The 27,780-nt window shown below is 53.0% G+C and overlaps 1 protein-coding gene across 10 annotated transcripts in view; it reads left to right on the plus strand.

Annotated features, from left to right (window-relative positions):
- CSMD2 (CUB and Sushi multiple domains 2) overlaps positions 1-27,780 on the plus strand; it is a 618,865-nt gene that overhangs the window by 348,876 nt on the left and 242,209 nt on the right. For 7 of the 10 annotated variants that reach the window (XM_051832045.2, XM_051832046.2, XM_051832047.2 and 4 more), the window contains 2 exons: positions 13,860-13,985; positions 15,311-15,493. The exons of 1 other annotated variant lie outside the window; for it this stretch is intronic. In XM_051832045.2, the coding sequence (XP_051688005.2) occupies positions 13,860-13,985; positions 15,311-15,493 (309 nt within the window). The remainder of the gene's footprint in view (positions 1-13,859; positions 13,986-15,310; positions 15,494-27,780) is intronic. 2 more of the 10 variants (XM_051832048.2, XM_008273718.4) reach the window with 1 other exon arrangement.

Genomic DNA, 27,780 nt, shown 5'->3' on the forward strand with positions numbered 1-27,780 from the left:
ACCAGAGACTAGGTGTCTGCCTTTGGAGTCAGAAAGCCCTGGGTTTGAATCCTGGTCCTGCCCTCCACCCGCTTCCTCTCCTTAGGCACATTCTTTGACTTCTGCAGCCCTCTTTGCTCTGAGAGCCCTCCTGGGTTATTCTGAGCATTATCTGAGATAAATCACATACGATTCTGGTCTCCCCACCCCAGGCACATTAATCAATTTCATCCCCAATTCATGCCTGGCTCTTGTAGGCTTTAAAAGTCCCTCCAAGCCTTCTTAGCCTTGCTTATTGATGAAATCCTTACCCTGGTACAGTAGTCTGCCAAGCTACCCTATTTGAGTGTCTTAGTGATAAGTAAGTGACTCTGTGCATCAGGCTAGGGACAGACACCCAGCATCATTGGTAGCCTAATGAGCAGGATGCAGACCAAGTTCTTTGTGTGTTACTGGGCACAAGCCCAAAAGGAGTGCCCCGTGTTGGGTCGATGAAACACCACCACCATTGCCCTTCCGCATGCTTCCAAAGCTCTGGTTGGCCAATGACTGCTGCTCCTGCTGCCCAGAACAAGAGAAGGACGGAGAAGCCATTCTGGAAGTGATCATTAGGGCACCTGTTAGGTGCCAGGCTCGAGACCAGCTCCAGGGGAACAGGTTTGGCAGAGCCAGGCCTCACCTCAAGGGGCTTGTGTGCTGCAGGTGGGACAGAGGAGAGAACAAATGGGATGTTGAAAGTAAGGTGGCTGCTCGGTTGGTGCAGGGCCGCAGAGAGCGAGGGTGAGCCTTGATTTCTCCAAGGGACGGGATGCTGCTAGGGAGGCAGGATGCACCTGCTGCACAGGGTTCTCCCTGTGCCAGGACACAGGAGGCATGTCAGCCTCCACGAGCTGCTCCAACAAAGTACCACAAACTGGGGGCTTACAGCCTGAGTCTGAAGTCCAGGGTGCAAGAGCCATGAGCCCCGGGGACTCTGGGAAGATGCCTGCCTTGCCTCACAGCTGTCAGGCCTTGGCACTCCTCGGCTGGCAGCTGCATGCCTGCAGCCTCCGCCTCTGCCGTCACTCACATTCCCGGTGCCTCTGCTCCTCCTCGCGTGAGGACACCAGCATTTAGGAGGGAGTGCCCCCTCCTCCGAAACAGCCTCATCTTTTTCGATTGCATCAGTCAAGGGTCTGTTTCCAAACAAGGTCACATGTGCAGGTGACAGGTGTTGGAACTGCAGCATTCTTTGGAGGGAGGGGACCCAATTCAGCCCCCACCACAGAGCTTAGTCCGTATTTCATGTGCGGACGTGTCCGCTGGGGCCAAGGTCCCCTGGGGCGGAGATGAGGGTTGCTCTGTTGTATGAGTGAGAAGCCCTGGGAATAGACAAGGCAGAGCAGCAGACACAGGGGCTTGGCGGTGACAGATGCCGGTGCTGTCACTTCCTAGCCCCATGAGAGGTCCTGAAACCTGTTCAAGGCTCTCTTTCTCCATCTGTGAAATGGAGATAAAGATGCAGCCAGGCTCACCATGGTCCCGTGAAGATGGTCAGATTAAAAACTGTGAAAACAAGAAGTGTAGGGCATTGCAAGGTGGCTAGTGAGTGAGCAGTGTGTAAGGGCACAGGAGTGAAATGAATGGGCTCTTCTGGAGTGTGAAATTACACACAAGCAGCCATGGGCGGTGGGAAACGCTCCAGAGGAGAAATCGGAGTCCTTGGTTCAGGTCTGGGCTCTCTGCCCCTCACCACTTTCAGATGGAAATAGATTCGGATGCAAAGTGTCTGAAGTTCCCGCCTCCCCCCTTTCCTAAATGCTGTGACTGTTCCAGCAGAGGATGTCCCCAGAAGGGGGGAGGAGGGATCCCAAGCGATCCGCGTGCCCCTATTCTGTCTGCATGCTGCCCGTGGTTTGCATCTGACACACGGTGCGGGCGCCTGGGAGGGGCGGGCGGTGCCCAGCAGCAGGCAGGGCACGAGGATGCTGATGGGGCCAGGCTGTGTGCTGAGTTGGTAGGACAAGGTGAAGTGTGGATAGATAGCAAGTCCTGTTTTAAGATTCAAAAAAGTAGCTCCCAGGTTTTACCCACCTGGAGCTTAGTCATGCTTTCTTCTGCCCCATCAGGCATCAGAGAGGGGAGCTTAGCTGTGTGGATCTCAACCTGAGATACATACGGGGAGGATTTAGGCCAATCCCTGAGAGAAATGTTTATGACCCTAAGTGTTTGTTGGAGGGGAAAGTGGCCTCTGGAGACTAGAGAGCCGCATGGAGATGTTTGAAGAGTTGTCAGGTGCGAGAGAGGGATCACATCACGTCTGTTTGCTGTGATTTCTTTGGGAAAGGGCCGGGACTTTTGTTGAGCCTGCTTGTGGTAAGAGCTTTAGGTTCCTTGTCGCCTCTGGGTTTTCAAACAGTGGCATGCCGAGACTCAAAATCCCCACGAGCCCCCGAGGGAGGGGAGGGAAGGCCAGCAGGGAGGGCTGTCACCCTGCCCCGCCCCCATTTCTTTTTCTTTCCTTTTACGTGAGTGATCTCATTCAGTGCTCACAACGGTACACAGGCTGCTCTTTCTTTTTATTTTATTTTGTTATGATTTTCCACTTCATGATTATTAATCTCTTATCATGCCTAATGTACAAATTAAACTTTATCACAGATCTTTATATGGAGAAAGATGTAGTATTGGGGTACTTTATTTTTTCATTTATTTATTTTAAGTTTTACTTAAGGCACACAAACATCACACACTCTGCATGACAGGCTGCTCTTTCATGGCCAAGGCCTCAGAGCCAGAGGCTGGAGTCACCTGCTGAGGCCACGCAGAGTGGTGTGGAATCCAAGCCCCTGCGTCTCTAGCTTCAAAGCCCATGATTGGCCAGCCTGCACTGGGAGAATGTCTATTCCACGTGAGATCTCTAGCAGCCAAAGCCTTGCCCCAGCCACGTAGCCCATACGCCTATCATGAGCCTGGACTCCGTGACACTAGCGGTTGGGTTTTTGTTCATGAGTCCATGTCACTCAGTCGGTACTGATTAACTTCCTGTTATGTGCCCAGTGCTGTTCTGGGTGCCGTGAGTATAATAGCAAGCTAGATGTGGTCTAAGAACATGCACTGTGTGAGTGCTGATCACGGGCTGGGTGTCGGCGTGACTTCTCCTTGGACCCATGGAAAACTGGGAAGGAGAGGCGGGGTGTTTCCATCCGTCGCTGACGAGCAGAGTGACATGAGGTTCTGCACAAAGTGACAGCAGGTCCTATGAAGATGGAATAGACCCTGGAATTGGACCTGGCATGGTCATAGCCGTGTGACCTTGGAACAGTCATGTGGTTCTCGCTGAGCCTTGGTTTCCCCAGTAGTAAAATGGAGAATAATGCCAACCCTATAGCATCATCACGACGGTGAAATGGGACCACAGAAAGCTCCCTGGGCACTGCCTGGCCCAGAGAGCACTCACCCCAGGGGGAAACCAAAGTGCCTCTCCACCTAAACTTTCCAGGCGCTGTCTCCAGGCCGGGCCTGGTTCTGCCGCCATGGGGCCTGTGCTGGCTTTTGTAGGCTCCCGTTTTAGATCCCTGCCTCACAACAGCACCCCTCTAGGGATCTCCCTCCCCAGACTGGCTGAGAAACGAGGTGGCTCACTGTGGCCACAGTGTAGGGGTAGAGGCAGAATCTGGGGCACACACAGCCTAGAGGCCTCCAAAAACATTAGAACTTGGTCAGAGAAGCCAGCCTAGGAGGGTTCATCCAAGTGAACCCACTTCCTCCTGGTCCTTGCCAGCTTTGCCTTCATTTGCTGAGGGATGCAGCCAGTCCGTGTCACACTTCATGGCCAGGAGCCCCATGGGTGCAAGGAGGTGGTGGGCTGAGATCCTGAGCCCACAGTAACTCTGTCCCTGCCCATCCCATTCTCTGGGCTTCTCTCATCTGCACCTCCTGGTCCTCCTCTACCTCTTGGCTGCCCCTTCACAGCTCCTGTGTGGCTCCTTACTGCCCTTCCTCGGGGTCCATCCTCAGCCTTCAGTCCTGTTGTTCTAGAACTTTCTGCAGTTAGTCTCACCTACCCCCCATGACATCAACTTCCACAACTGTTCCCATTTGCATTTCAGTCAACTTGTTACACGTTTAGTTTTAATTTCTATCTTTTGAAAGAGAAAAGTTCATTGATCTTCCATCTACTGGTTCATTCTGTAAGTGCCCAAGTGCCTTCAACAGTTGAGGTTGGGCCAGGGTGAAGCCAGGAGCCCAAAACTCCATCCAGGTCTCCCACATGGGTGGCAGGAACCCAGTACTTGGCACATCACCTGCTGCCCTCGAAGCATGCATATTAGCAGGAAGCTAGAACCAGAAGAAAAGCTGGGATTTGAACCCAGGCACTGTGATATGGGATGTAGGCATCCTGGGTGGCATCCTAACCCCTGTGCCAAATGCCCATGCCTGCCTTTTGCATGTCTTTACAATTCCCCTTCAAGCATCTCAAACCCAGCCCATCTGCATGGGTCTACTCAGGCTGCTGTACAAAATGCCTCCAACGGGGTGCTTTAAGCAACAGAAATTTCTTTTCTCATAGTTCCGGGGGCTGGAAGTCCAGTGTTGGCTAGTTTTTTTGGTGAGGGCTCTCTGCCTGGCTGCAGGCGGCCACTTTCTCACCCTGTCCATGCACGGCCTTTTCTCAGTGTACGTGCACAGAGCATGCCTCCCCGTGAAGAGAGATTATTTTATGAAGCAGTAGTTAGTCCTGTTGGATCAGGCCTCACCTTTATGACCTCATTGAACTTGAATTACTTCCTTAGAGGCCACCTCTCAAAATACACGCACAGCAGGATTAAGGGCCTCTGCCTATGAACTTGAAGAAATACAAAGATTCACTCCACAACACCATCCACAGCCAAGCTCCCTGTCTCCACTCCCACACCCACATCCCTGCACCTGTGCCCCGCTTCTGGACCATCAGCACAGCCATCCAGCCCATCTCTGGGTCCCCTCCCCACATACTCCTTTCCCTCTCCCCCTCCACCCCTGGTTGCTGTGGGTGAGCCCCTCCCTTGACCTCTCTCACTTCAGTGGCAGCGCGTCCTCCTACCCAGCATCCCTCATGCCAGCCTCCCCCCCCCCCCCACCTGCCATTGGAGTGCAGTGATTTTCCCAGAATCCAAATCTGGCACAGTTCACTTCTACTTTACACCAAACACTGAATGAGAACTTTCTGTTGATGTTAGGACAACGTACAGATTCTTTCACATGCACTCCAAGTTCTCCATAAGAGTAACTGCAAACCAAATTCTGGCTCCTGTGATTCCATTCAAGACAGAGGTTACAGTTTATTCGCCTCTCAGTGGTCCAGGGCTTTGCTGGGCAAAGCTCTGTAGCACTAAGCCACCATGACTTCTCACACGGGCCCCCTCTCAGCTCTGTTTTGCCCACATTACCATCTCTTGGCGTTTGGGTGCCCGGAGCCCATGCATATGGTCCCTGTAGGCTTTGGGGTTGGAGAAACCCAGTTTAAAATGGGGCTTTTCTGTGGACTCCCTGCTGGCCAGTCCCTCCCGTGCCTTCTGGTCAGTGAGCCCAGTGAAGAGTTGGCTGATGACTCATTAGCTCTCCAGAGTCTTACGAGGGCTCAATGTGGAAAAGAGCCCAGTGGAGGGCGTGGCATTTCAGAGATGCTCCAGCGCACGCTTGTTCCCTGCCCTTCCTTCCCAGGCCTGCAGCTCTCCTCCCAACCTGCGCCATTGCCCAAAGCTTCAGCCTGGACCCTTCCTGCCCTGAGCCCCCTGGATCTGTGAGAGACTCCGCGCAGGAGAGACATCAGGGTTCAAGATTAGCAGGTGGCTGGGATGGATGGTGTGAGACATTTGAGGGCAGGAACCTCCTGATCTGTTTTCCCACCCCTCCCCCAGGCATTCCTACCTTAGGGCAGGCAGGTGGCACTGCAGTTTCTGCCCTGTCACCTCTCCCATCCCCCTGCCTCATTAAAAGTATGAGCCCCGATGGGAAAATTGGGGCATGTGCTTCCCAGAAATGCTTCTAGTTCCGCCTGTCACAATCCCAGGCCAGGCGGGGGAGGGAACTCAGGATCTGTCACTATCTGAGCGCTCTGCGCTTAGAAACTCGGTCCCCCTCCATGGGGGCGGCCAGCTGTGGGAAACGCATTCATAGTTGCAATTGCTCTGCCTCCCAGTAGAACAAGAAATATTTAAGGAACAGGCAATTAGCACTTACCAGAAACATTATAAAATTACACACAACTTGCTAACAAGTTTTAGCATCAATCTGGAAGTCTCCTTCCCTTCTGACTGGAGCCTAGAATCCGCCAGCCTCCTGCTAAATCTGGGAGGCTGGCCCTGGGGGAGGAAGGAGCTGGGACTTGACCCTGGAGGCAGGGAGGAGGTGGAGGGAGGTGGAGATGAGTGATTATGCAGATGGATGCCCAGCAGCCCAGGGCTCCTGTTAGGACTGAGCTCATCCCATTGCTCAGCCTTTCCTAAGGCCCTGAGATGTGTCTCGGACACTGTTCAGGACACTGGGGTGACAGCCTTGGCCTTCACCTAATGCTAGCATACAGCAAGTGCCATAGGATGGGTACATAGGGAGGAGCAGCCACTGACCTGCTGGAGGGCCTCCGGGAAGGCTGCCTGGAAGAGCTGAAGTCAGAGATTTGCTGGACAGATGAAAGGGGCGTGGGCAGACACTGCTGCAAGGGGCGGCCTGGCTGGGGTCAAGGTGGAACCTCCATGGGAACCAAGTTGAGGGCAGAGCCCACATCCCCGTGGGCATGGCTGGGCCTCCTCAAAGGGCGGTGGTGGAGCCAGGTGTGGAAGGAAGCCGAGGGCTACAGATCAGTGCATGGTTCCGCTCCCTTGGTGCCACTTCTGTCTGGTGGGGGGGGCGGAGGATGTCCGACATGGAACCATTCTCAGCCTCCCCTCCCCTGTTTTCCAGACCCCTGCCCTTCTTGTCTGGGCCCTATAAACTAGGAGGCCAGAACACTGCAACTTTGGCCTGGGAAATCCACAGGCCGATCCCTCCTTAGCTACTTGACGGCTTTCTACCACACCTTTAAAGATTTCTCGGCCGCTGAGAACCAAAGCTGCCTCCCCTTGGCGGAGCCCGTCAGGACCCAGTCTGAACCAGCCCCTGGTGGCTGAAAGCTGGGGAGCGGCAGAGGACACTGCCACATTCAGAGCTGGCAGGATGGCATTTGTCCAGGGTAGAGTCCCTCCATGCATGGATTTCTGCAAATGGAAGCTCTGGTTTGGGGCTGCTGCAGACAGCATGGAGGCAACCTAAGAGCTCCACATGGCTGTGTTCACCCGGTTCCCAACCTTCTTCAGCCAGTGCAGCCCCATTGGCCGTGTTATAGGGGACGCAGGCCGGAAGAATGCCGCCCACCTCAGCCCTCTGTACCCGCGTGCTGCTCATGAAGGTCAAGTGCAGAGAGATGCACTGAGCCCCAGAGGGACACAGGGAGATGCACGCTGTCACCACTGCTGCTTCTCCGTCATCAGAAGCGGAAACTCTGGGTGGGGTCTGGTTCTAAGGAGCAGCCCAGGACCTGAGCCCGCCCCCTCCCCTGTGGTGTGATAGCCACATTGCATGTGCCTCAGCTGGCCTGGGCACCGGACAAGGAGCTTGTGCTCATGGATCTGGAGGACTTAGCCTGTGTGAGGCACTGGGATGGGACTGGCTGACACCCTCCAGGATGCAGCTTAACCACGGGTCCCTCAGTGAGCCAGGCCCTTCACCATCTCCCTGGGCCACCTCCCTGCCCCATCCCCTGCCTCTTCACTTCCTGCCACAGTGAGCATCTAGCTGCTTTCCAGTCTACACACACATCCTCCATGCCCCACTGCCTGCTGGCCCTCCCATGCTCTCCTCCTGCCTCCCCTCCTTCCTGCAGCCTCTACTCCGTGCCCTCCGTGTGTCCTGGGCCCTGTCCTCTGCCAGAAGCTAGGGGAGCGACATTCCAGAAACACCACCATCTCAGTCCTCAGAGCGCTTAGCACAGAACAGGGAGCAACCGACCCTGCATGGCAGCTTCAACCCCAACACTAACAGTGCCGTCCACGGGGCTGGCAGCGAGAAAGGGTTCCTGGGCTACCTGGGAGATCCCAAATGGGCAGAAGAGGACAGCAGGTGCCAGATGAGGGACCCAGGCTCTGCAAACAGCAGCGATGGTGATACCAGCAAGGGGACGCCAGCTAGTTACTGGTCACGTGCCCTGTGCCGGGCAGTTTGGCAGGCGCTGTATCTGTGAGAGCTCGTGGAATCCTCACAGTAGCCCTGGAAGATAGTGCTGAGGTTACAATTCCCATTTCACAGATGAGAGAACCAAGGCTCAGAGAGACTAAGTGACGTGACCCAGGTCTGTTCCTTAGTATCAGGGCCAGGATTTGGAACCAGGACTTCCTGACCTCAGAGCCCTCACTCAGAGCCCTTCCTGTGGATGGGTGGCTCCATTTTGTGTTGTAGAACTGTCAAGGTCAGTGACGGTCAAACACGAGGCTGGGCTGGGAGGGGCTTTCAGGGGTCCTGTCATACTAAGGAGATAGGGTCTTTTTTTTTTTTTAAAGATTTATTTACTTATTTGAAAGAGTTACACAGAGAGGAGAGGCAGACCGAGAGAGGTCTTCCATCCGCTGGCTCAGCTTTGGGAAAGAAGGGGGAGGGCGGGATCCAGGCTGATTCCCAGGCTTCTGGTTGGGACAGTCTCTGAAGCCTGCCCCATGTCCCTCCCAGCGACCAGAGCTGTCGTCTCTGCTTCCCACAGGCCCTGTGGCCACATGCACACCACCATTGCCCATATCATCTGCTGTGGAATCATTTGTATCTCCAAGGGCAGCAGCCATGGATCAGGTGGCTCCATATCTTTGGTGCTTGGGGTGGCTGTTGGCAGAGTGTCCCTGTAGTAGATATGAGCTGAACACATGCATTCAGCAGTGTTAGCTGTGGTCCAGGCACTGTGCAGAGTGCCGGGGTACACGGTGGTCATAAGTACGTAATTAGCGCCCCCCTTCATAAGGCTCACATTCGAGGGGTAGGGAAGGCCAACCTAGGAGCGAGGGGCTGGGCTGGGGAATGCCTGGCCAGATGGCGAACTGCGGACAGGCTATCATCCCTCAGCCCTGCCCACCGTGTCTAGATCAGTAGCCAATAGAACACCTGTCGAATGAATTGACGAATAGTTACGAGGGTCAGTCAGTGTGATGACGAGAGAGAAGGGGATGCCATGAGAGCAAAGAAATGGGGCACCATCAGGTGTGTGGTCAGGGAGCACATCTTGGAGGAGGTGACGTTTTACGCAGAACCCTGTTAGCGTTAGGCATTGGGCCTGTGAAAGGGGAGGAAGCCATCACCCCAGTTGAGGAACAGTGACAAGTGAAGGGGCAAACAAAGCCCCACCCACGTGGACAGGCAGCAGATGGCAGCCCCAACCTGGCTCCCATCTTCCTCCCGACCCTGCCTCTCTTCTTGGAGCACATGGAATAGGCAATGGATTTCTTTCCTTTTCTTTTTTCTTTTAAGACAGTTATTTATTTGAAAGGCAGAGTCACACAGAGAGAGAGAGACAGAGAGATTTCCAACTGTTGCTTCCCTACCCAAATGGCCACAATGGCCAGGGCTGGGCCAGGCCAAAATCAAGATCCAGGAGCTTCATCCAGGTCTCCTACATGGGTGTCAGAGGCCCAAACACTTGTGCCATCTTCCACTGTCCCAGAGCAGCTGGGACATGAATGGGTACCCGTATGGGATGGGAAGCTGCTGGTGTCACAGGCGGTGGCTTTACCCACTACACCACAACGCCGGCCCCAGTCAGTGATGCAGTCAGAGACAGGTGATGCATCCATTCTGCACAAATTTTGTCCCAAAGGAGGATTCCGATTTGGTATCAGAAATGGGAAACCCTGGGGAGAAGCCAGGGCAGCTGATCACAGATGATAGGGATCACACAGGTCAGGGGAGGGGAAGGAACTATGCTGCGTGGCAGAGCCCGGGCATGGTTCAGTTCTAAGGTGTCCTAGAAGCCATGATCCTGTTTCCCAGCTTGCTGTTGCTAGTAAAAGGAGAGAGAGAGACACTTACAGAATTAGCTTAAACCAGGTAACAGGAAGTTGCATGCATGATTTTTCTCCGAGTCAGAATTCCATTATCTATTTGCAGTGCTGCTTCCTAGCATCAGACTGCTCAGCCCCTGACCAGGAGGGCCCAGGTCAGCCCCTTGCAGGCAGGGCAGTGGAGCCCAGAGATAGCTTTGCAGGAAGACAGGGCCCTGATCCCTTCCCCCCATCCCTGTTAGTGATGATGCTGGGCATGAGGGAAGGTCCTGACCAGGACACAAGGCAGCCACTGGCCGTGTGTCCCTTTCCAGAAGGATCCTCCACGCTCGCGCTACACCGTGCTCTGTTCTTCCCAGTCCTGGTTCTCCAGTCACCTCATCTCACTGTGTCATGGACCACTTTGCCAGATGCTGCTTTGAGCCTGACTTCTGCTTGAGGTCACTGCAACCCGGCAGCCCTCCCCACCGCTGACGAATGCTGCACTGGAGAGGTGGCTCCTGTGCTCGCTCTCCAGTGCTGCTCTGCCTCCCTCTTTAACTGCGCGCTGTTTCCAGCCCACCCCCTCCTTCCCCTCCTCTCACGGTCACTGGTCTCTTGCTCTCCCCTCCAGGCCTCGCCACTGCCTTGTCTCAGTCCTTGTTCTCACTGCCTCTCTGTGCACTCATCTCTGGCTGCAGCCACGCCTTGTCACCCCTCCGCGTCACACATGCTGCTCTGGGGGCCTCTGTCCCTTCCGCTCCTGCACTCCCCCTTGCCACCCCTTCGTCACCCTTTGCTTGGCTCTCTTGTCCCCCAGCCCCTTCTGCTGATTGCACTTCCTTCCTTCTTTAGCCTAAGCCCTCTGGATGACAACTGGATCCCATTTCTCCAAACTCATCCTGCACCACCCCCCATCCCGCCAGTCATCCTGCCGTCCCTTTCTCTACTCCTATGTGAACTGAGTTACTACAGGCGGCTGGGACAAGCAGGCCATGCCTCTTGGTGGGGCACCAGAAGTTCGTGGCTATCTGTCTGGCCTGGGCTTCCTCTTTTTCATCGTAGCTGCTTGTCAACCCACACCTGCTAGCTTTACCTTCAGCAAAGACCATGACCTCTTCCTCCAGGTAGAAAACAGAGCCTGCATCATCACAGGGTCTTCCTCAACTTCCTGTCTCGTGACCTGAAAACTCACTGCCACCACTTCTCCCTTCTGCCCTGCTGTCACAAGGGAAGGCGGTCCCTCCTGGTCTCCAAGGCTGACCCTCCCATCTGCTCCAGGTCCCCTGGCTCCCGCCTTCCTGGAGCTTCCTGCCATCATTCCCTGTTTCTTCCCCCACACCTACAGTTAACTGCTCGCTCTGTCTTCCTCCCCATCCCTCCCCTTGTTCTTCCCCAGCATTGAAACATGGTCATGTCTCCCCCATCTCAAGTACATTTCTATTTGTATATATGTTCACACACGGCCCTGGCCCTTATCAGTTGATACCTAATTTCTCTCGATTCCTTCACTGCCTTTGAAAGTCCTCTCCTTCTCCTGTAGCATCTCCCTCTCCTCCCATCCTTGCACTGATCCACTCCTGCCAGCATCAGCAACGGCCTCCTTTTCATGGCAAACTGCTCGTCAACGCTTTGTAAATGCCCCAGCTGCACGTGAGGCTGTAGATCTCTTGGGAACTCCTCCTTCTCTAAGCTTCTGGGACCCTGCTCTGCCCAGCACTTCAGGCTCCCATTCTGCTTGTGCCTCTGATATCCCTACCTGGGTACCTCTTCTCACCCCCGACCCCCCCAACCCCCCCAACCTTGGGTGGTCTCACGCACTTCAGGGTTTCTCTTCCTATCTACGAGCTGAATCCCAAATTCCCTATTTCTAGACCAGACTTTTCTCCTGAACCTAAGTGGAATAGATCATTCCACTGGAGAGTCTCATGGAGGCCCTGGTGATGACCTTCCTTCCAGACCTCGTGTTCCAGTGAGAGCACCCAGTGCCCAGGCCAAGCCCACCGAGCGTTAGGCCCCTGCCCTTCCTCTATAGCCTGTATCCTCAGTGCCTGTGTGGTCTGTGGCTTCTTCCTGCGGTAGACCCTTCTCCATCCCCTCTGCCTGTGCCCAGTCCAGGATGCCATCAAACACTTCCCACTAGGATGGAGGCTCTGTGGATCCAGAGCTTGCATCTGCCTTGGTCCCCACCATGCCCTCGGTGCCCAGCACTGTGGCTCAGATGTTTGTTGAGTGAATGCATGGTGTTCCTGCATCCAGTTGTTTGCCCCAGGCTAGTCTCCATGGAGTGGTCAGAGAGGTCTTTCTCAAAAGCTAGATGGACTATAAACTATATAGATCAAAACTCTGATCGACTCCCTATCACCTACACGCTGAAGTCCAGCCTCCTTAGCAGACTTCCCATGGGTGCCTTGTCCCTGGTTTCTTTCCCATCACGCTGTAGAGAGCACCCGTGCCTGCAGAAAGCAGCCTGGCCCCCGGGTGGAGAGCCCGAGCGCCACACAGCCCGAGTTGAGATCTGAGATCTTCCACCAGTTCTGTGCCTTGCGTAGTTACCTGATGTCTCTCTCTGGGTCTCGGTTTTCTTACTTTTAAAATGGGGGCACTAATACCTAGTCATTATGTGGGAAGTCACACAGGTGCACACCTGCATAATCAGCGGTAGAGTCGCTGGTCATAGACTAGAAGTCGCTTCTGGTCACAACTGCTGGGCAGTTGCTGTCACACCTATGCTGCAGTCTGTGGCCTGCCCCCCAGAACTTGGCTGGGAGTCTTCCCACCCCGCGGAGGTTCCATCCTCCCATATTCCTTTCACCCTGCTGACTCCCCCACACCCTGGAACCTTCCAGGAGACCTCACCTCCTCCAAGAAGCCATCCCTAACCCAGGACTGAGACTAGGGTAAGGTGCATGAGACACTCACCTCAGGCACAAAATATAAATGAGCAAAAAAAAAAAAAAAACCTCAGTAATTAAGACAAATAACAGTTTAATGCAGTATTTTTAAATGAAGATAAATGCGAAACATTTGTAATAGAAAATAACAACATTTTAAGTAGAAACAGGCTGTGACAGAGCCAGGACTAGGGAGAGGGGACTGATGTCAGTCATCTAAGGCCAGCTCTAATCCAGTCTTGAATTTAAATGTTGGTATCTGTCTTCATTGTGGGTTGGATGGATATGCACGAATTGTGATTTTATTACAAATACATTGTGCTAAGGTATCTCTCGTGATTGTTGAGTTTTTGGTGCCTCCTGAAATTCAGCACCTGAGGTTAGTGGCTCACTCCCTGCATCCTATTTGAGTCAGGGGCTTCTGTGCCGAGCACGAATCAGCAGTGCCATGAATACCTGGCTCCTTGTTGAATCGCTCCTTAAGAGCAGAGACCGCATCCAGATCTCGAGTGCACAGCACAGATGCTGGCACACAGGGTTCAGCACGTGCTTCTGATTGCACTGACAACCGGTGAGATTGGCTGGGTGAGAGCAGGGGGGAAGGGCTGCTTACACAGTGCGGGGTGCTGGGCAGCTTCCTTCCCCTCCCCCCAGGATGCTTGTTCTCTGGAAGCATCACAGCCTCAGTTAGGGGCCGTGGACAGGGACGCGGACTGACACACCCCACTCATGCATCCTCTACAGCACAGGGACGCCTTGCTCAGACCTCGTCTCTGAGCCCCACCCTGCAGCAAGCGGGGTCCGGCTGTCTTCAGACCCTGGTCACTTTCACCAGGCCTGGGAATGCCTGCAGTGACAGTCCTTGCATCCCAGGGACTTGGAGCCCAGCGAGCACTTTGGGAGGATGAGGGACAGCTGCTTGCTCCTCCAGGCCTGCTAGTCACAGGGGCCCCTTCTCCCTTTCCTTCAGATGGCTGGAGCTCTGAGACCCGGAGCAAAAGGGCCGCCTCCCCCAGAATGCCTCGGGGTATCCCCTCTTCCGGCCCTGAGCGTGGGCAAAGCCAGCTTCAGAGGAGAGCTCAGATGGTTTCTGCAGGTGTGTGTGTGCAGAGGGGAGGCCACGGGCTGGGGGGCGGACAGCTATTTCGTTGACTCGCCCTTGAGGTTCCTCCAACCTGGTTCCTGATTACAGAGACCCCCACGCACAGAGCCCTAGGTGTTTGACTTACACACACCAACCCCCACCCCACCCCCCAAAGAATCCCGGTCCTGCCAGCCCTCAGCAGGCAGCTGGAGGCCAGGGCTCTCAGGCTGCCACAGACTGGACAGCCAAGAAGAGCCGGACCCTAGGAGGCAGTGCCTGGGGCTGGCGCAGCAGCCCCACTGTGCCCACAGAAGCCCCATGCTGGGTTGAGAGAGTTTTTGCAGACTCATTTTTGTCAGGGTCACACACAGCAACTTTCAGGACCACGGATTCCAAATGCCCTTAATGGCATCTGCAAAAAAAGCCAAGGTCCCTTAGGCTGAGAATCCTGGGAAGAGGTCCAAAAAATCTGCCCCCCATGACTCCAGGCTCCTCTCTGCCCAGTCGCAGGACCGATAGTCCACACCGCACCATCTGGCACCTCCCGCGTGACCTCCTGTCTTCCTGCAGGACACTGCCCTCCCTGGTCCTGAGCTGCCGCTGCTGCTGCTCCTCCTCCATCCCCCCAGCACCAGGCACAGCACCATGCAAGTGGGGGGTGACTCAGGGGGAGTCCAGGGACTTGACCAGGACAGACTCCTTCCAGAAGCATCCAGGCCCTTCCTGGCTCTCCAGCAAGGCGGCCAGCCTATCACACCACCAAGTCCAGGCCCCCAGAACTATCTTGGGGAGCCCACTCTATGCCTGCCTCACTGCCATGGGCTCAAAAGTGTCCGCGTATTTAATGAGTCATTTGTTTCATTTTACCTGCTGCCATTTCAAATTGCAGCAAAACCTGTCTTCAGGAGAGCGTGTCCATATCAGGAGCAGAGACGATTGATTTTCACTCAAGCTCTGGTTAGTGACCAAGGCCAGCAGCCCAGCGCCAGCTTGCCTTTGCTGCTCAGGAATGCACTGTGCTTAAGATCGATAAAGGGACATCGGTAGATGCAGGGTCAAGTTCCATAAGGAAGTCTGCAGACGTGGGGGCTCTGGGGAGGTAACCCATGGAGAATGTAGAGCCCAGGAAAGTATCCGGGCTGCCAGCATAGGAGAGGGGGCTCCTCATCCCAGGACGCTGCAGGATTTCCCAGGGATGCCATCCCTCGTGACACCTGTGTCGCTCTGAGCACTGACTCCTGGTAGAACAGCAGTAGACTGGGGCATGTGGACCTCGCGCGCCACAAGAGGGGCGAAGTCACCGTTTGTCTCTGTTTGTTCCTCTTCCTGTCTTTCAGAGATCGAGCAGGGCAGTTGCGGTGACCCTGGAATCCCTGCCTATGGCCGGAGGGAAGGCTCCCGGTTTCGCCACGGTGACACGCTCACGTTTGAGTGCCAGCCTGCCTTTGAGCTGGTGGGGCAGAAGGCAATCACGTGCCAAAAGAATAACCAGTGGTCGGCTAAGAAGCCAGGCTGTGTGTGTAAGTGAGCCGGGAGGGGTCACTGCTGCCCAGCAGTCCCGGGGCCGCGTCCTTGGGAGCCTTGCAGGGCCTACCACGCGGGCTTCACTCCCGTAGCTTCCTTCAATTCTGTGGAAGCTTGCTGCGGGTGTCCTCGTGGCTGGCAGTGGTGTAGACTATAGCCCTGAGGCCAGGTGCTCTTGACACTTGGGGATCTTCTTCATTGCCATCTCGCCCTCCCTGGTGACCCTTTGGAGTAAGATAGAGACCCCCCTGGGGAATGTGGTCCACCAGGCTCAGACCCTGCCAGTTCCTCCCCTCCCTGGATGCCGCCACTCCTACCCTACAGCCCGGCAACACGGGAGGGGGCATTAGAGTCTGCACCTGCCTCTGGCTACTGCGGGAGACCTGCCAGGGAGTGCCAAGTGTCCTGGAATCGCCTCCTCCTGTGTGGCACTGAGGGAAGGGTGCGGGGTCATGCTGTCTTGCCTCGTTGGTGGCTGGGGAAGGGGCCGGAGTCCAGTGCTCCATGCTGCAGCGTTAACCTGGAAGCTCTTCTCCCTTCCGCTCGGGCCATCGGCCATACTTGGCGACACAAATCGTCTCTGTCTTTAACCACAGTGGGACTGGCGAGTGTGAGGGGCCATGTGCAGTAGCGAGAGGTCAGACACTGCCTCTGTGGGAAAGCCCAGGGTCCCAACTTCTCCAGGCTGTCGCCGCCTCTTCTCCCAACCCTCGCCACCCCACCTCCTCCATCTCTTTCCGTTTCATCCTCTCAGGGAAGGGCAGAGAGCCTGACCCTGTGATCCTTCACCCCCCGCAGTGGGCTGCCTGGGACCTGGAAGGTCTGAGTAGCAGAGCTCGGTGGCCCCTGGGGATGGGGAGTGGTAACCTAGGGGGAACGATCCCATCTCCGCCGTGATGCAGGGCTTGCTGTATGAGTCGGGTTGTACCAAAGCAATTCTATTCATCACATGCAAACAAACAAACAAAAAAAAGCCACTTTGTCTGACCGAGTATCTTTGATGACTCAGGAGTTTATGTGCAAATTCACAGAGGCTTAAAGATCAAGTCACCCTTAGATACACATTGGACAGATCACCCTTACTGAAAAGGGAAAATAAAGCTGCTAGCTGCTCATCTCTGCTCCCTTTGCGTGGTGGGGATCCAGTGCCCACCAGTGTCAGCCTTGGAGCCCCGTGGGAGCCATGGGGACAGAAGGTTCAGGAAAGACTTGCAGGGAGCATCTTGGGTCTTTGAAAGTGACCGGTGATGGAAGACCCTGACATTGTGGAGCGACCACATTGGACAGAGGCAGGTGGCAGGCAGGGCCTGGAAGGTGAAGGTGTAGGCTGTGAGGGTCCCAGGTACCAGGGAGGCTCAAACTGTGACATCCATCAGATGAAACAAGGCAAGGAGCACTGGGAGATGGTCAGGTCTCTGGGGCAGAGAGCTGTGGGGGTGAAGTGGGAAGCAAAGCAGACAGCTACCCCACAAGCCCAGGCGTGCAGGTGGCAGGAAGCTGCCTGGGGGGTGGGGTGGGGGCTGTCACTCAGGTCCTCCAAGAATCCCCTTGGCCCTTGGGCTCTCAGGAGTAGTCTTAGCACCTCCTTCTAAAAGCTGCAGTGAGGGTGGGATCTTGCAGTGCCACTCAGCAGGCCCCGCATTTGCGGGAGCAGGGCTGGCAGCCTCCCGAGAGCCAGCCATGCTCGCCCGAAGGCTAAGAAAAGAGGACAGAGCTGGTGCTGCCAGGATGGGCCGGTGCAGTGTGGGGTTGAAACAAAGACGGGGTGCCTGAGGCTTGTTGATGAGAACTGTGGAGCAGGGACTCAGTGAGGGTAGTGTGGCGTTTTTTTCTTCTGGACTATTCTGGGATAGAGGAGGATGATATCCCAGGCACGTCCATCACTTGAAGTCAGTGTCTGGACATCGGGGTCTAGCAGAACACAGCTTGAGTCCCAGGGATGCTGGCTTCCATGCAGGAGGCCAGGGAGAGCCAACTGGCTACCTGCCTGTGCACCACGTGGCAGCGTCACATTTGCACCCCGTGAAGGCGAGGGAATGCCATCTGTCCGCCCTATGCTGAGTACCCCACCCCTAGGCTGTTGCTTCCAGAATATTGGGCTTTGCCTCTGGGAGCTCAGAGTCTAATTGGGAGCAAAATGATGTTGATAAGAAAGGCCTGGTGTCCTAAGATACCTCTGGATTCAAAATCTGCAGACCTGGCTCTTAGTTCTCGCTCAGCTTCGTGCTGGCGGCCAGGATGCCCCCGCCTGGCTGTGAGTTTCCCGATCTATCTTGGGTAGCACTCCCTTCAGGTTCCACTGATCTTACTTAGAGCAAAGGGTGACAATGACATGGGCGGCCTCCACATTTTCCACAGTGAATTCTTGGAAGCTCCCACTAAAGGAGGGACGGTGTTAAGCTCTGGTATTCTGCTCCTGACTCCAGATCAAACATCTTAGTGTGTAATCAATAGAAGCTTCTATATATGCCATAAAAATATAAACTAGCACATGCGTTTCTGTATTGCATGAACTTTCATAAATTAGTGTCCTAAATCTTGCCATATGTTAGTCACAATAAATATTAACACAGCGCTTAGCAAACAGTGCTGCTCTTTCCTTCTGAGCAGTTAGAGGGGAATGGGGAAACGATCTTGATGGCTCCGATGTCTTTGAATAATCGTGCAAAGAGCTGCAAAGCAGTGCCTTGTTCAAAACAAGTCCTGGCTGGGGAAGCACCATGGCGAGACTGCACAGATGCGCTCCTCCTTCATGTTACGGCACATTGTCTGCAGCAAACAGGGACTTCAGAATGATGCCATTGGCCTCCGAGCTGCCCGCACAGCTGTAGGTGCTCCATAGATGGTCTTTTTCCATCTCTGTTCTCCGTATCATGCTGCCACTCGCCATGAAAAGCGTTTTGAGAGAAAAGATGGCTCTGGCTTCTTTCCTCTCATTCTGTCGCGTCTTCTTGGTGAATCCTCATCTCCTGGGACCACTGCTCAGAACCATGAGAAGCAGCGCCAGTTCCGTCCACTCTGCTGTATTTCCTGAGCGGGTGCTGGGCACCAGGTGTTGCATTCTGAGCCGTGTAGTCTCTGCTTAGGAAATTTGCTTGTCCTGACGGTGCTGATGAGAAAGCTTGGGCCAGGTTGCACATATTCTGTGCCTTCCCAAAGCTCTGTCCGTTTTACCCGCTTCCTTCCAGAAGGATGGAGAGTCTTTCCCACACAGCCCCGTCCAGTCATCCCTCCGCCAGGAGCAATAGCATGGGAGGGAAAGACAGATAACTGAAGTGGTGGTGGTGATGTGCACTGGACTTGATGCTTTGTTGACAAGCAAGTGAAACACTTCACACTTCTATAAGGAAGCCAGGAAACCAATTAACAGCCCATTAGCAGCCACTTTCAACAGAAGTTTTAAAACAGCCTTCACCAGAGATATGCCAGGACTGGGCACACCACACTCCCCTGCACCATTCTGTAAAGTGCAGTGAGAGGTGTGGATCCTAATCGCTCTTGCTCAGTTCTTAATGCCTCAGGCGTGCATGAGAAATGGGAAGACAGGGGCTCCCGGGGTGAACACAGTCGCAGCTACAGACCAGCAGCTGAACATGGAGTGGGCAAGCGAGGGAGAATCGGGACCTCAGGGGGCAGAGGACTGGAGCTGGGCTTTGACAGATGGGAGATAAAGGGATACAGGCATGGCCAGTAGCCCCTTGCTCTGAATCCCTTCCCACCTTCTCCACCTCCTGCTCTGGACACACACACACACACACACACACACACACGTGTTTCTGGACTAAGGAGTGCTTTATGTCATAGAATCATCAGAAGGCTGTTTTCTCCAGTGGACCATTTCCTCTGGGGAAAGGCTTCTCAACCTCAGCCCTGGTGATTTTTGGCCCAGATCTTTGTTTGTACAGGGTACAGTCTTCTGCATTTTAGGGTGTTTTCGCAGCATCTCTATCCTCTGCCCACCCCACACAACAGCTGTGATGACCAAAATGCCTCTAGACATCACCAAATATTCCCTGGGGAGAAAACCATCCCACGGAGGAGCCCCTGGTCTAGGAGAGCTTACTCTTATTAAATTACAAATACGAAGCATGCTGTGGGTTTGCATTTTTAAATGAGGGGGCTACAGTTAAAGTCTGTTGCAGATTGTGACAGTGAGAAAGCATGGGACAAGGAGGGAAATGATATTTATTAAACATTCTTATGGCCAGCGCCGCAGCTCACTTGGCTAATCCTCCACCTGTGGTGCCGGCACCCTGGGTTCTAGTCCCGGTTGGGGTGCTGGATTCTGTCCTGGTTGCTCCTCTTCTAGTCCAGCTCTTCTGTGGCTCGGGAAGGCAGTGGAGGATGGCCCAAGTGCTTGGGCCCTGCACCCCCATGGGAGACCAGGAGGAAGCACCTGGCTCCTGGCTTCGGATCGGTGCAGCGCATTGGCCATAGTGGCCATCTGGGGGGTGAACCAATGGAAGGAAGACCTTTCTCTCTGTCTCTCTCTCTCTCACTCACTGTCTAACTCTGCCTGTCAAAAAAAAAAATTTATGTTATTGGGAAGATGTAGGTCTTTTCTACATCTTTATAGACTGTTTATTCTCTCAGTTCATAGACAAAAACAAAGTTCAAGGAGATACTGTAACTAACACACAGGCTAAATGGGACCATTCAGTGATGGGCTGGAATTTGATCCACTTACAACAGTAGTTTGAACCCATGCTCCCATTCCAGTTCGTGCACTCTGTTGCCTGGATGTCCAGAATTCTCTCAGGATCACCTGCAGAAGTAAGGACAAGGAATCCTTAGCACAAGTGTCCTAGGCCAGGGTAGTAACCAAAGCAAGGTGGTGGCGGAGTCCCCCACTATGTAACAGCTTAAAGGAAGCTGAAAGAGTTCATGAAGAATAGATCCATGACCCATATTTGAACTTTACCAATATCATGCACCAATATGTAATATACTCAGATTGAAACATTTCCCCAGTCGTTAGCTTCCTCTCCTTCTATCCATCCATCTGTGTATCTTGATTTACTGAGCTCCAGTCATACACAAAGTGAGCAGCTTGAGATGATGTGAGCATTCCTGAGTGAATTTTCAGCTGGAGGGCCTCAGGCCATGGTCATGTCAGGTTGAAAGGGGAAGTCTTGGCGCCGTGCCCTGTGTCGCGTGCTGTCCCTGTGTTCCAAGAAGTAGCTGGAACTCAAGGGCTAATATACGGGCTTTTGGTATTATGTTAGTATTTTGTAAGTTTAATAATAATTTGAATAAGTAAATTTCTCTCTGTCTCCCAACAAGCAAAACCAGTTTCAAATTTAGCCATTCTTTCTAGATTCTTCAAGGTGAGATACCATTTTGCATCCTTTGCTTTAAAGTCTGGATTGTGTTGACTGTCCCGCCACATTGCCATGTGTCATTCATCGTTCTTATTCTTAAGATCTCTGGAGTATTCTGTCTCATGAATACACCATGACTTATCCAACTAATTATGTTCAATTATTTTATAGAAGGCTGCAGTGAACAGCCTTGTGTATATGGGGTGGGTTTTCTTCGTCTCGTAAGTTATTTCCTTTGCATAAATTTCTAGGAGGGAGGTCATTGGGCCAGGATGTTTTTATAACTCTGGATACATACTGTGAACATCTCTCTCCTGAAATGCTGCACCGTTTCATGCCACCCACCGATAGCAAAAGCTCTAAGATTAAGAACAAGAGTCATGGGGTGGGCATTTGGCACAGGGTTATGTTGCCACTTGGGGTGCCCACATCTCATAGTGAATTCCGGCTCTGCTTCCAATCCAGCTTCCTCTTCTAATGTGCATTCTGGGAGGCGTCAGGCGATGGCCCAGGTCCTTGGGTCCCTGCCAGCCTCCGTGAGAGACCCAGATCATGTTCCAGGCTCCTGACTTTTGAGAGCATTCAAGGAATGAACCAGTGGATTGAAGATATTCTCTCCCCGCACCCCAGCCCCACTGTATGTGTGTGTGTGTGTGTGTGTGTGTGTCTTTCTCTATTTCAAATTGGTTCATTATTACTTTAAGAACAAGGCTCATTTAATGCAGAACTCCCCCATGTAGAAGCGCGGCCCCTGGCATCTCTCTTTAACGTCCATCTCCTTTGCTCTCGGAAGATAACTCGGTGCTTTTCTCCCGCTGAGTCTCGTGTTTCGCCTGTAACCTTTGTGAGCCTCTCCTCGAGTGTTCGCCTGGCCTCTCAGAACTTGCTGATTTAATAGGCCTGAGTTGAACGCATCCCTGCGGCACGCCCTTGACGACCGCCGTAAAGTGCCAAGCATCAGGATAAGTGCCGCGGATGCTGAGATGAATTGGGCGCAGTCCTTGACCTCAAGGATGTTGAAATAGATGCAATTATGTAAATCAAAGCAGTCCCTTGTGTTCTAAAGTTTAGTTTTTCAGTGAGAAAGCATCGGTGGTGCAGATGCCTGTCATTTACTTCACATGTGTCCGTGGAGCGCCTGAGTCAGAGCAAGATCACGGCAGGTGCCGGGCACGGGCGCCACAGCCCCTCTCCCCTGGAGCACAGACATGACATCATCTCTGCTAGGACGGTGGGGCCTGACACGTGGGAGGGCAGAGGTCCCCGTCAGACAAGGAGGCAGCCACATGGCAACACTGGGTTCTGGGAGGAGCCATAGCATTTGGGCCTTGCAAAAGAGAGGTGCCCACGTGGGCACATGTGTATGCATGGATTGCCAGTCTGCGACTGAAGGTTGGTGGTGGCTCCTAAAGAGCTAGGCTGCAGGGGCTGGTGTTGTGGCATAGCAGGTTACCATCTGCAGTGCCATCATCCCATATGGGTACCCGTTCAAGTTCCAGCTGCTCCACTTCCAATCCAGCTCTCTGCTATGGCTTAGGAAAGTAGTGGAGGATGGCCCATCCCTGCACCCACATCGAAGACCTAGAGGAACCTCCTGGTTCCTGACCTCAGCCTGTCCAGCCCTGGCAATTGTGACCATTTAGCGAGTGAACCGGCAGATGGAAGATCTCTCTCTGTTCTTCTTCTTCTTTCTCTGTATTTCTTACTTTCAATTAAATAAATGAATCTTAAAAAAAAAAAAAAAAAAAGGTAAGTTACAGCCAAAGGCGTGTGAGTGAAGCAGGAAGGCAGGGTCTGTGGGAGCAGAATCTAGAGAGACAGCGGGGGATCCCCAGGCCAGAGGCAGGTCCCTGTTAGGGCACAAGGTGCAAAGGAGGTGTCAGGCGGAGCCCAGCACCCCAGGATTTCCACGCAGGACACTGCATAGGAGCTTCCGTTCTGGCCTTTCTTCCGATGGCCTGGGCCCACCCTGTCCAGCACGGACGTGGGACAGTGGCTACATTCCCTGTGCCATAACCAACTGTCCCTGTATGTGGCTATCCAGTAGGTATTTTCCCTTCTGATTTGAAAGTACTTTTCTTATGTTGTGGGTAGAACTCTTTGTGGTATGTGATGTATAAATTTTCCCATTCTCCTTTTCCTCTTCTTGTCGTTCTGTTTTTCTCTTTTGTGCTGTGCAGCATTTTAGGCTTTTATCTAGACAAATCCTTCAGTGTTTGTGATTTCTTTTCAAAGCTGACAAAGTTATCATTCTGCCACAGATCCAAGAAGCAGTTCATTCTATTTTTGGTTATTTGTCAGTAATGTGATTTTTAAAAATATAATTTGTTAATGCATCTGGAGTTTATTTAGATGCATGCATAACATTGTCCAAACTCTTATGCAGTTTTCCAACATAATTTAATAAGTAATTCATTTCCCTTTTGATTTGAGGGAAATGAATTGTTTTACCACACATTGAATCCTCAAATGTAGTTAAGTCTGCTTTTTGAGTCACCCCTTTGTTCTGCTGCTCTCTTTCTCTCCTAGCCTCGGTGTTGAATAATTTTAATTGTTGTTTTATAATATGTTCTAATATCTGGCAAAGCGAGAAACAATTCCTTCCCCCCTTAATTATTTTCTCCTTCAGAATATTCATTGTTATTCCCATCTGTTTGTTGTTCAAGATTAATTTTAGAATCATTTTGCCAGAGTAAAAATAAAAATCCTATTGGGATTTTTGTGTGTGCACTCCTGTTAAATTATAAATTAACTGGAAGAAAATAGACATTTCTATAATGTGCAGCCTTCCCACCCAGATCCACGGCGATGCCTCTCTTTGTGTCCATCTGCTTTCATGTTTCTAAATATAACAGCTCTGTGGTCGTCTTCTCTTAGGTCACATATGTGGCCCATCACCTTTCTTCAATAGACAGTCCCTCCTCCTCCCCCCAGGCCTTGGTGCCCCTGCACAAGGGAAGCCTGCCCCTACTTTTCCTCTTTTCCATGCCTGAAACCTGGTATTGCCTGTAATCATATAATCGCAGATTTTCCAGGACCAGTGTAATCTCAAACACCCTTTCCTTTGGCCCCGAAAATATCACAATCACCAGGAATGACCTTTTTCAAATGCTTGGAGCCAGAGTTGGGATTCGCTAAGATGTGAAAGCATCAGCCCCCAGGTTGGGGACTTTATGAGGGGTTTTCCAAAGTTTCATGGAAAATGCCTAATATGGGAGAACAAACTATGGATTTTTAAAAATGGCACCAAAATAAACATCTTTTAATTCTGTTCTCCATGACTTTCTTTTAAATTGAAATTATTATTATTTTTTTTTATTTCAGAGGCAGTTATAAACAGAGAGAGGGAGGAACAGAAAGAAAGATCTTCCATCCGCTGGTTCACTCTGAAAATGGCCACAATGGCCAGAGCTGGGACAATCCAAAGCCAGGAGCCAGGAGCTTCTGGGTCTCCCATGCAGGTGCAGGGGCTGTAGCACTTGGGCCATCTTCTCTGTTTTCCAGGGCCATAGGCAGAGAGTTGGATGGAAAGTGAACCAGCCAGGCCGGCGCCGCGGCTCACTAGGCTAATCCTCCGCCTAGCGGCGCCGGCACACCGGGTTCTAGTCCCGGTCGGGGCGCCGGATTCTGTCCCAGTTGCCCCTCTTCCAGGCCAGCTCTCTGCTGTGGCCAGGGAGTGCAGTGGAGGATGGCCCAGGTGCTTGGGCCCTGCACCCCATGGGAGACCAGGAAAAGCACCTGGCTCCTGGCTCCTGCCATCGGATCAGCGCGGTGCGCCGGCCGCGGCGGCCATTGGAGGGTGAACCAACGGCAAAGGAAGACCTTTCTCTCTGTCTCTCTCTCTCACTGTCCACTCTGCCTGTCAAAAAAAAAAAAAAAAAAAAAAAAAAAAAAAAAAAAAAAGAAAGTGAACCAGCCAGGACACAAACCAGCACCCATATGGGATGCTAATGCCGCAGGCAGAGGCTTAGCCCACTACGCCACAGCGCCAGCCCCTCTATGACCTTTTCGATATCTCTTTGGATCCCTTGGACCTGTTGTATTGGGGCAAGGGCTAAGAGAAGGAATGTGCATGCTTCCTCCACTTGCTGTAGCATTCTCCTTTCTTCTCTTTCAAGGTCTCATGGACCCCAGATGGGCCAAGGAAATAATCAGGAATTTGGGAAGTCCTGCAGTGCCCTCCCTCTCTTACCACCTCCCCAAAACTCTGGACACCAAAGACCTGTGGCCTCCCTTGGCTAGTGCCTTGCAGAACAAAGTTCCAGTGGCCACTGGGGCTCCTTGCCTTGAGCAGAGTCTGTGGTGGTAGCAGGAGGAGGGCGGGGTCTGAACTTGCTCCTGCCCTGGAGAGCGCGCTCCACACCCATGGCTGTGAAGCATCCCAGGGCCTCAGGAGCAGCCTGGGAAGGGGAAACCAGAATCAAGGGAGTACGGGCTTGGGCAAACTGCTGCCTGGGTGACAGCATGGCTCGCAGAGGCGTCTCTGCCTGGCCCAGGAACTGGAGTTAATTCTTGTCCCACCAGCCCAGTCAGGGCTGCTTCTGTTTTCAATATTGGCAGACACTTGGTAGGGGAAGGAGGCATCTATGTGCAAAGAGGACCTCAGCAGGGGAACAGGGCCACCCCGGAAAGGTGTACCCTGCCCAGCCGAGGCAACCGTTCCTCCAAGGGCTTTACCCGTAGTGAGGACGAGAAAGGAAACCAAAAGCCAGAGGAAGGACAGCAGGAGGGGAAGGCCCTGTGGGTGTGCTGGGCTCCATTGAGCCGGTCACGTCGCACCCCACAGCCTCATGAGGATGGATCTTCCCATCAGCCTTAGCTGGACGTGGCTTGGGATCTGGCGCTAAGAATTATGCCCACGGAATGAAGGTCTGCAGAGCACCTGCCCAGAGTCCCTTCGGGGATGGCTTCCCAAGGAGACATCCACGGTTCCTACCAGAGCATCCAGGGAAGTAGAGTCGCAGCTGCCAGGCCAGCGCGAGTGCCGTGCAGCAGCTGTCACCTTTGAGTTTAAAGGGGCAGATGTGCTGTGGGGGAAGGAGGAATCTTTCATGGTCCTGCCCGCTCTAAGTTGGGCCCAAACCCAGACAATTGCTAGAGTCACTCAGAGGTCTTGTAAAAATGCAGCAGCCGTGGTCTGGTTGCCAGAAATCCCCCTTCAGTAGGTCCAGCAGGGGGCCCAGGAATTGCGGCTTGAAAACATTCTCGGCGATGTAGGAGTTGGTTCCAATCTATTTTATTTTATTTATTATTTATTCTTTTGAGATGCAATACTTTTAATTTACATTACAGCCAAAGGCTTCACGGCTCCACTACATAAAGTGTTCAGCAAACCAAAAGTAAAAAGACCCTAGACCAGAGGGCAAATAGGCAAGAGCTATGAGCAGTAATCAAATGAAAAGATGTTCAGCTTCATTCATATGAAGTCCATTTTAAGATAGTCACAGAATCATTAAAACTGTAATAGTGTATAATTCTTAACAATTTGTTTCACAAAGACTCAAAGTTCAACAAAACACCACATTTGCAGCAGCACTGATAAACATAGGCATTTCCCTCTCTCTCTCTTTCTTTCTCCCTTCCTCCCTCCCTCTTCTCATCTCTCCTTTCTTCCCTTCCCCCTTCCCTCCCCTCCTCCTTCCCTCCCTCCCTTTCTTAATTTTAGTTCCCACATTTAAGGGGGAACACTCAGTATTTGTGTTCGTGTGTCCGGCTTATTTCACTCAACATGCTGTCCTCTAATTCCAACCATTTGGCTGCAAATGATAGAATTTCATTGTTTTTAATAGCCAAATAATATTCCACTGTGTGTGTGTGTGTGTGTGCACACGCACGTGCACATATGTGTCCATTCTTCTGATGATGGACACCTGAACCCTTGGCAATGAACATCTGCCATGAATTGGATGCCTGGGGAAAGTTGTGAGTCACTCCCGAGGGGCAGAGTCCCCCGAGTAGTTGGCAGCTGGTGAGGCCTGGGGCTGTCACTCACATGGTGACGTGCCGTGGTCCTGTGCTGCTTCCCTGAGGCTGCAGCAACGCAGTGGTTGTGATCATTGGCTGAGGTCTACTGGGGTCCATGGAACGTGGACCTCCATGTTGATACTGCAGCAAGGAGTGGGGTGCCTGCTCTAATACTCTGACATTAGCTCTTGATGTTACCAGTGATTGCCGTTCCTCTGACTTTGCACACTGCTAAATGCAAGGGGAGGGGCTGCTGTGTATGGGCACTGTGCTCGCCACTGGCCGAGTGCTGGGAGCGAGTCTCACATGGTGCCTTCCCTCTAAGAGCACACTGTCGAGTGAGTGAGACAAGCACAGACGTTGGTGATGAAGCAGCCTCTGGACCGCTGTTGTAACAGGTGTGGTCACAGGGTCTACCAGAATGCAGAGGAAGAACAGTGGCTGCGACTGGCAGGTTCTCAGGACTCTTCCTGGAGGGCTGCAGCGCAGGCTGCGTTTGGGAAGTCTCCCCAGACCCAAACTACGAGCACAGCCTAATCCAAGGCCAAGACCAAAGACTATGAGTCTTGGGCCAAGGTCTGTCAGGACCACAGCTACCTGAGTGGGATAGGGCCTGGGAAAACCAACCACGCTTTAGGAGTCTAGTCCTGGGCTGTGACAGCTCTCTGGGGCAGAATGGGATGTCTCTGCGAGTCTCACTGCAGTTTTCACCTTTGGGATGGAGCCGACACCCACTTTCTTCTTTGCGGTGTGTGTGTGCCTTCTCTGCTGCGCAGTGCCGTATCCAACTCAGAATTCTGGGGGCAGATGCAAAGCTTTACCCACCAGGGTCTGTTTCATAGTGTCGGGCTCAGGAGCTAGAGCTTGAAGTTCTGCCCAGAGGCCACCCCACCCTCCTGCCCTGTTCTTTGAACCTCTTGGCAGGTCTGTCATTGCACATGGACATGAGTGAACCACCCCCGACCCTGGATGCTGGGGGTGTCCTTGGGTGCTGTGGC

The sequence above is a fragment of the Oryctolagus cuniculus genome, chromosome 7 (assembly GCF_964237555.1).
Source record: "Oryctolagus cuniculus chromosome 7, mOryCun1.1, whole genome shotgun sequence".
NCBI lineage: Eukaryota > Metazoa > Chordata > Mammalia > Lagomorpha > Leporidae > Oryctolagus > Oryctolagus cuniculus.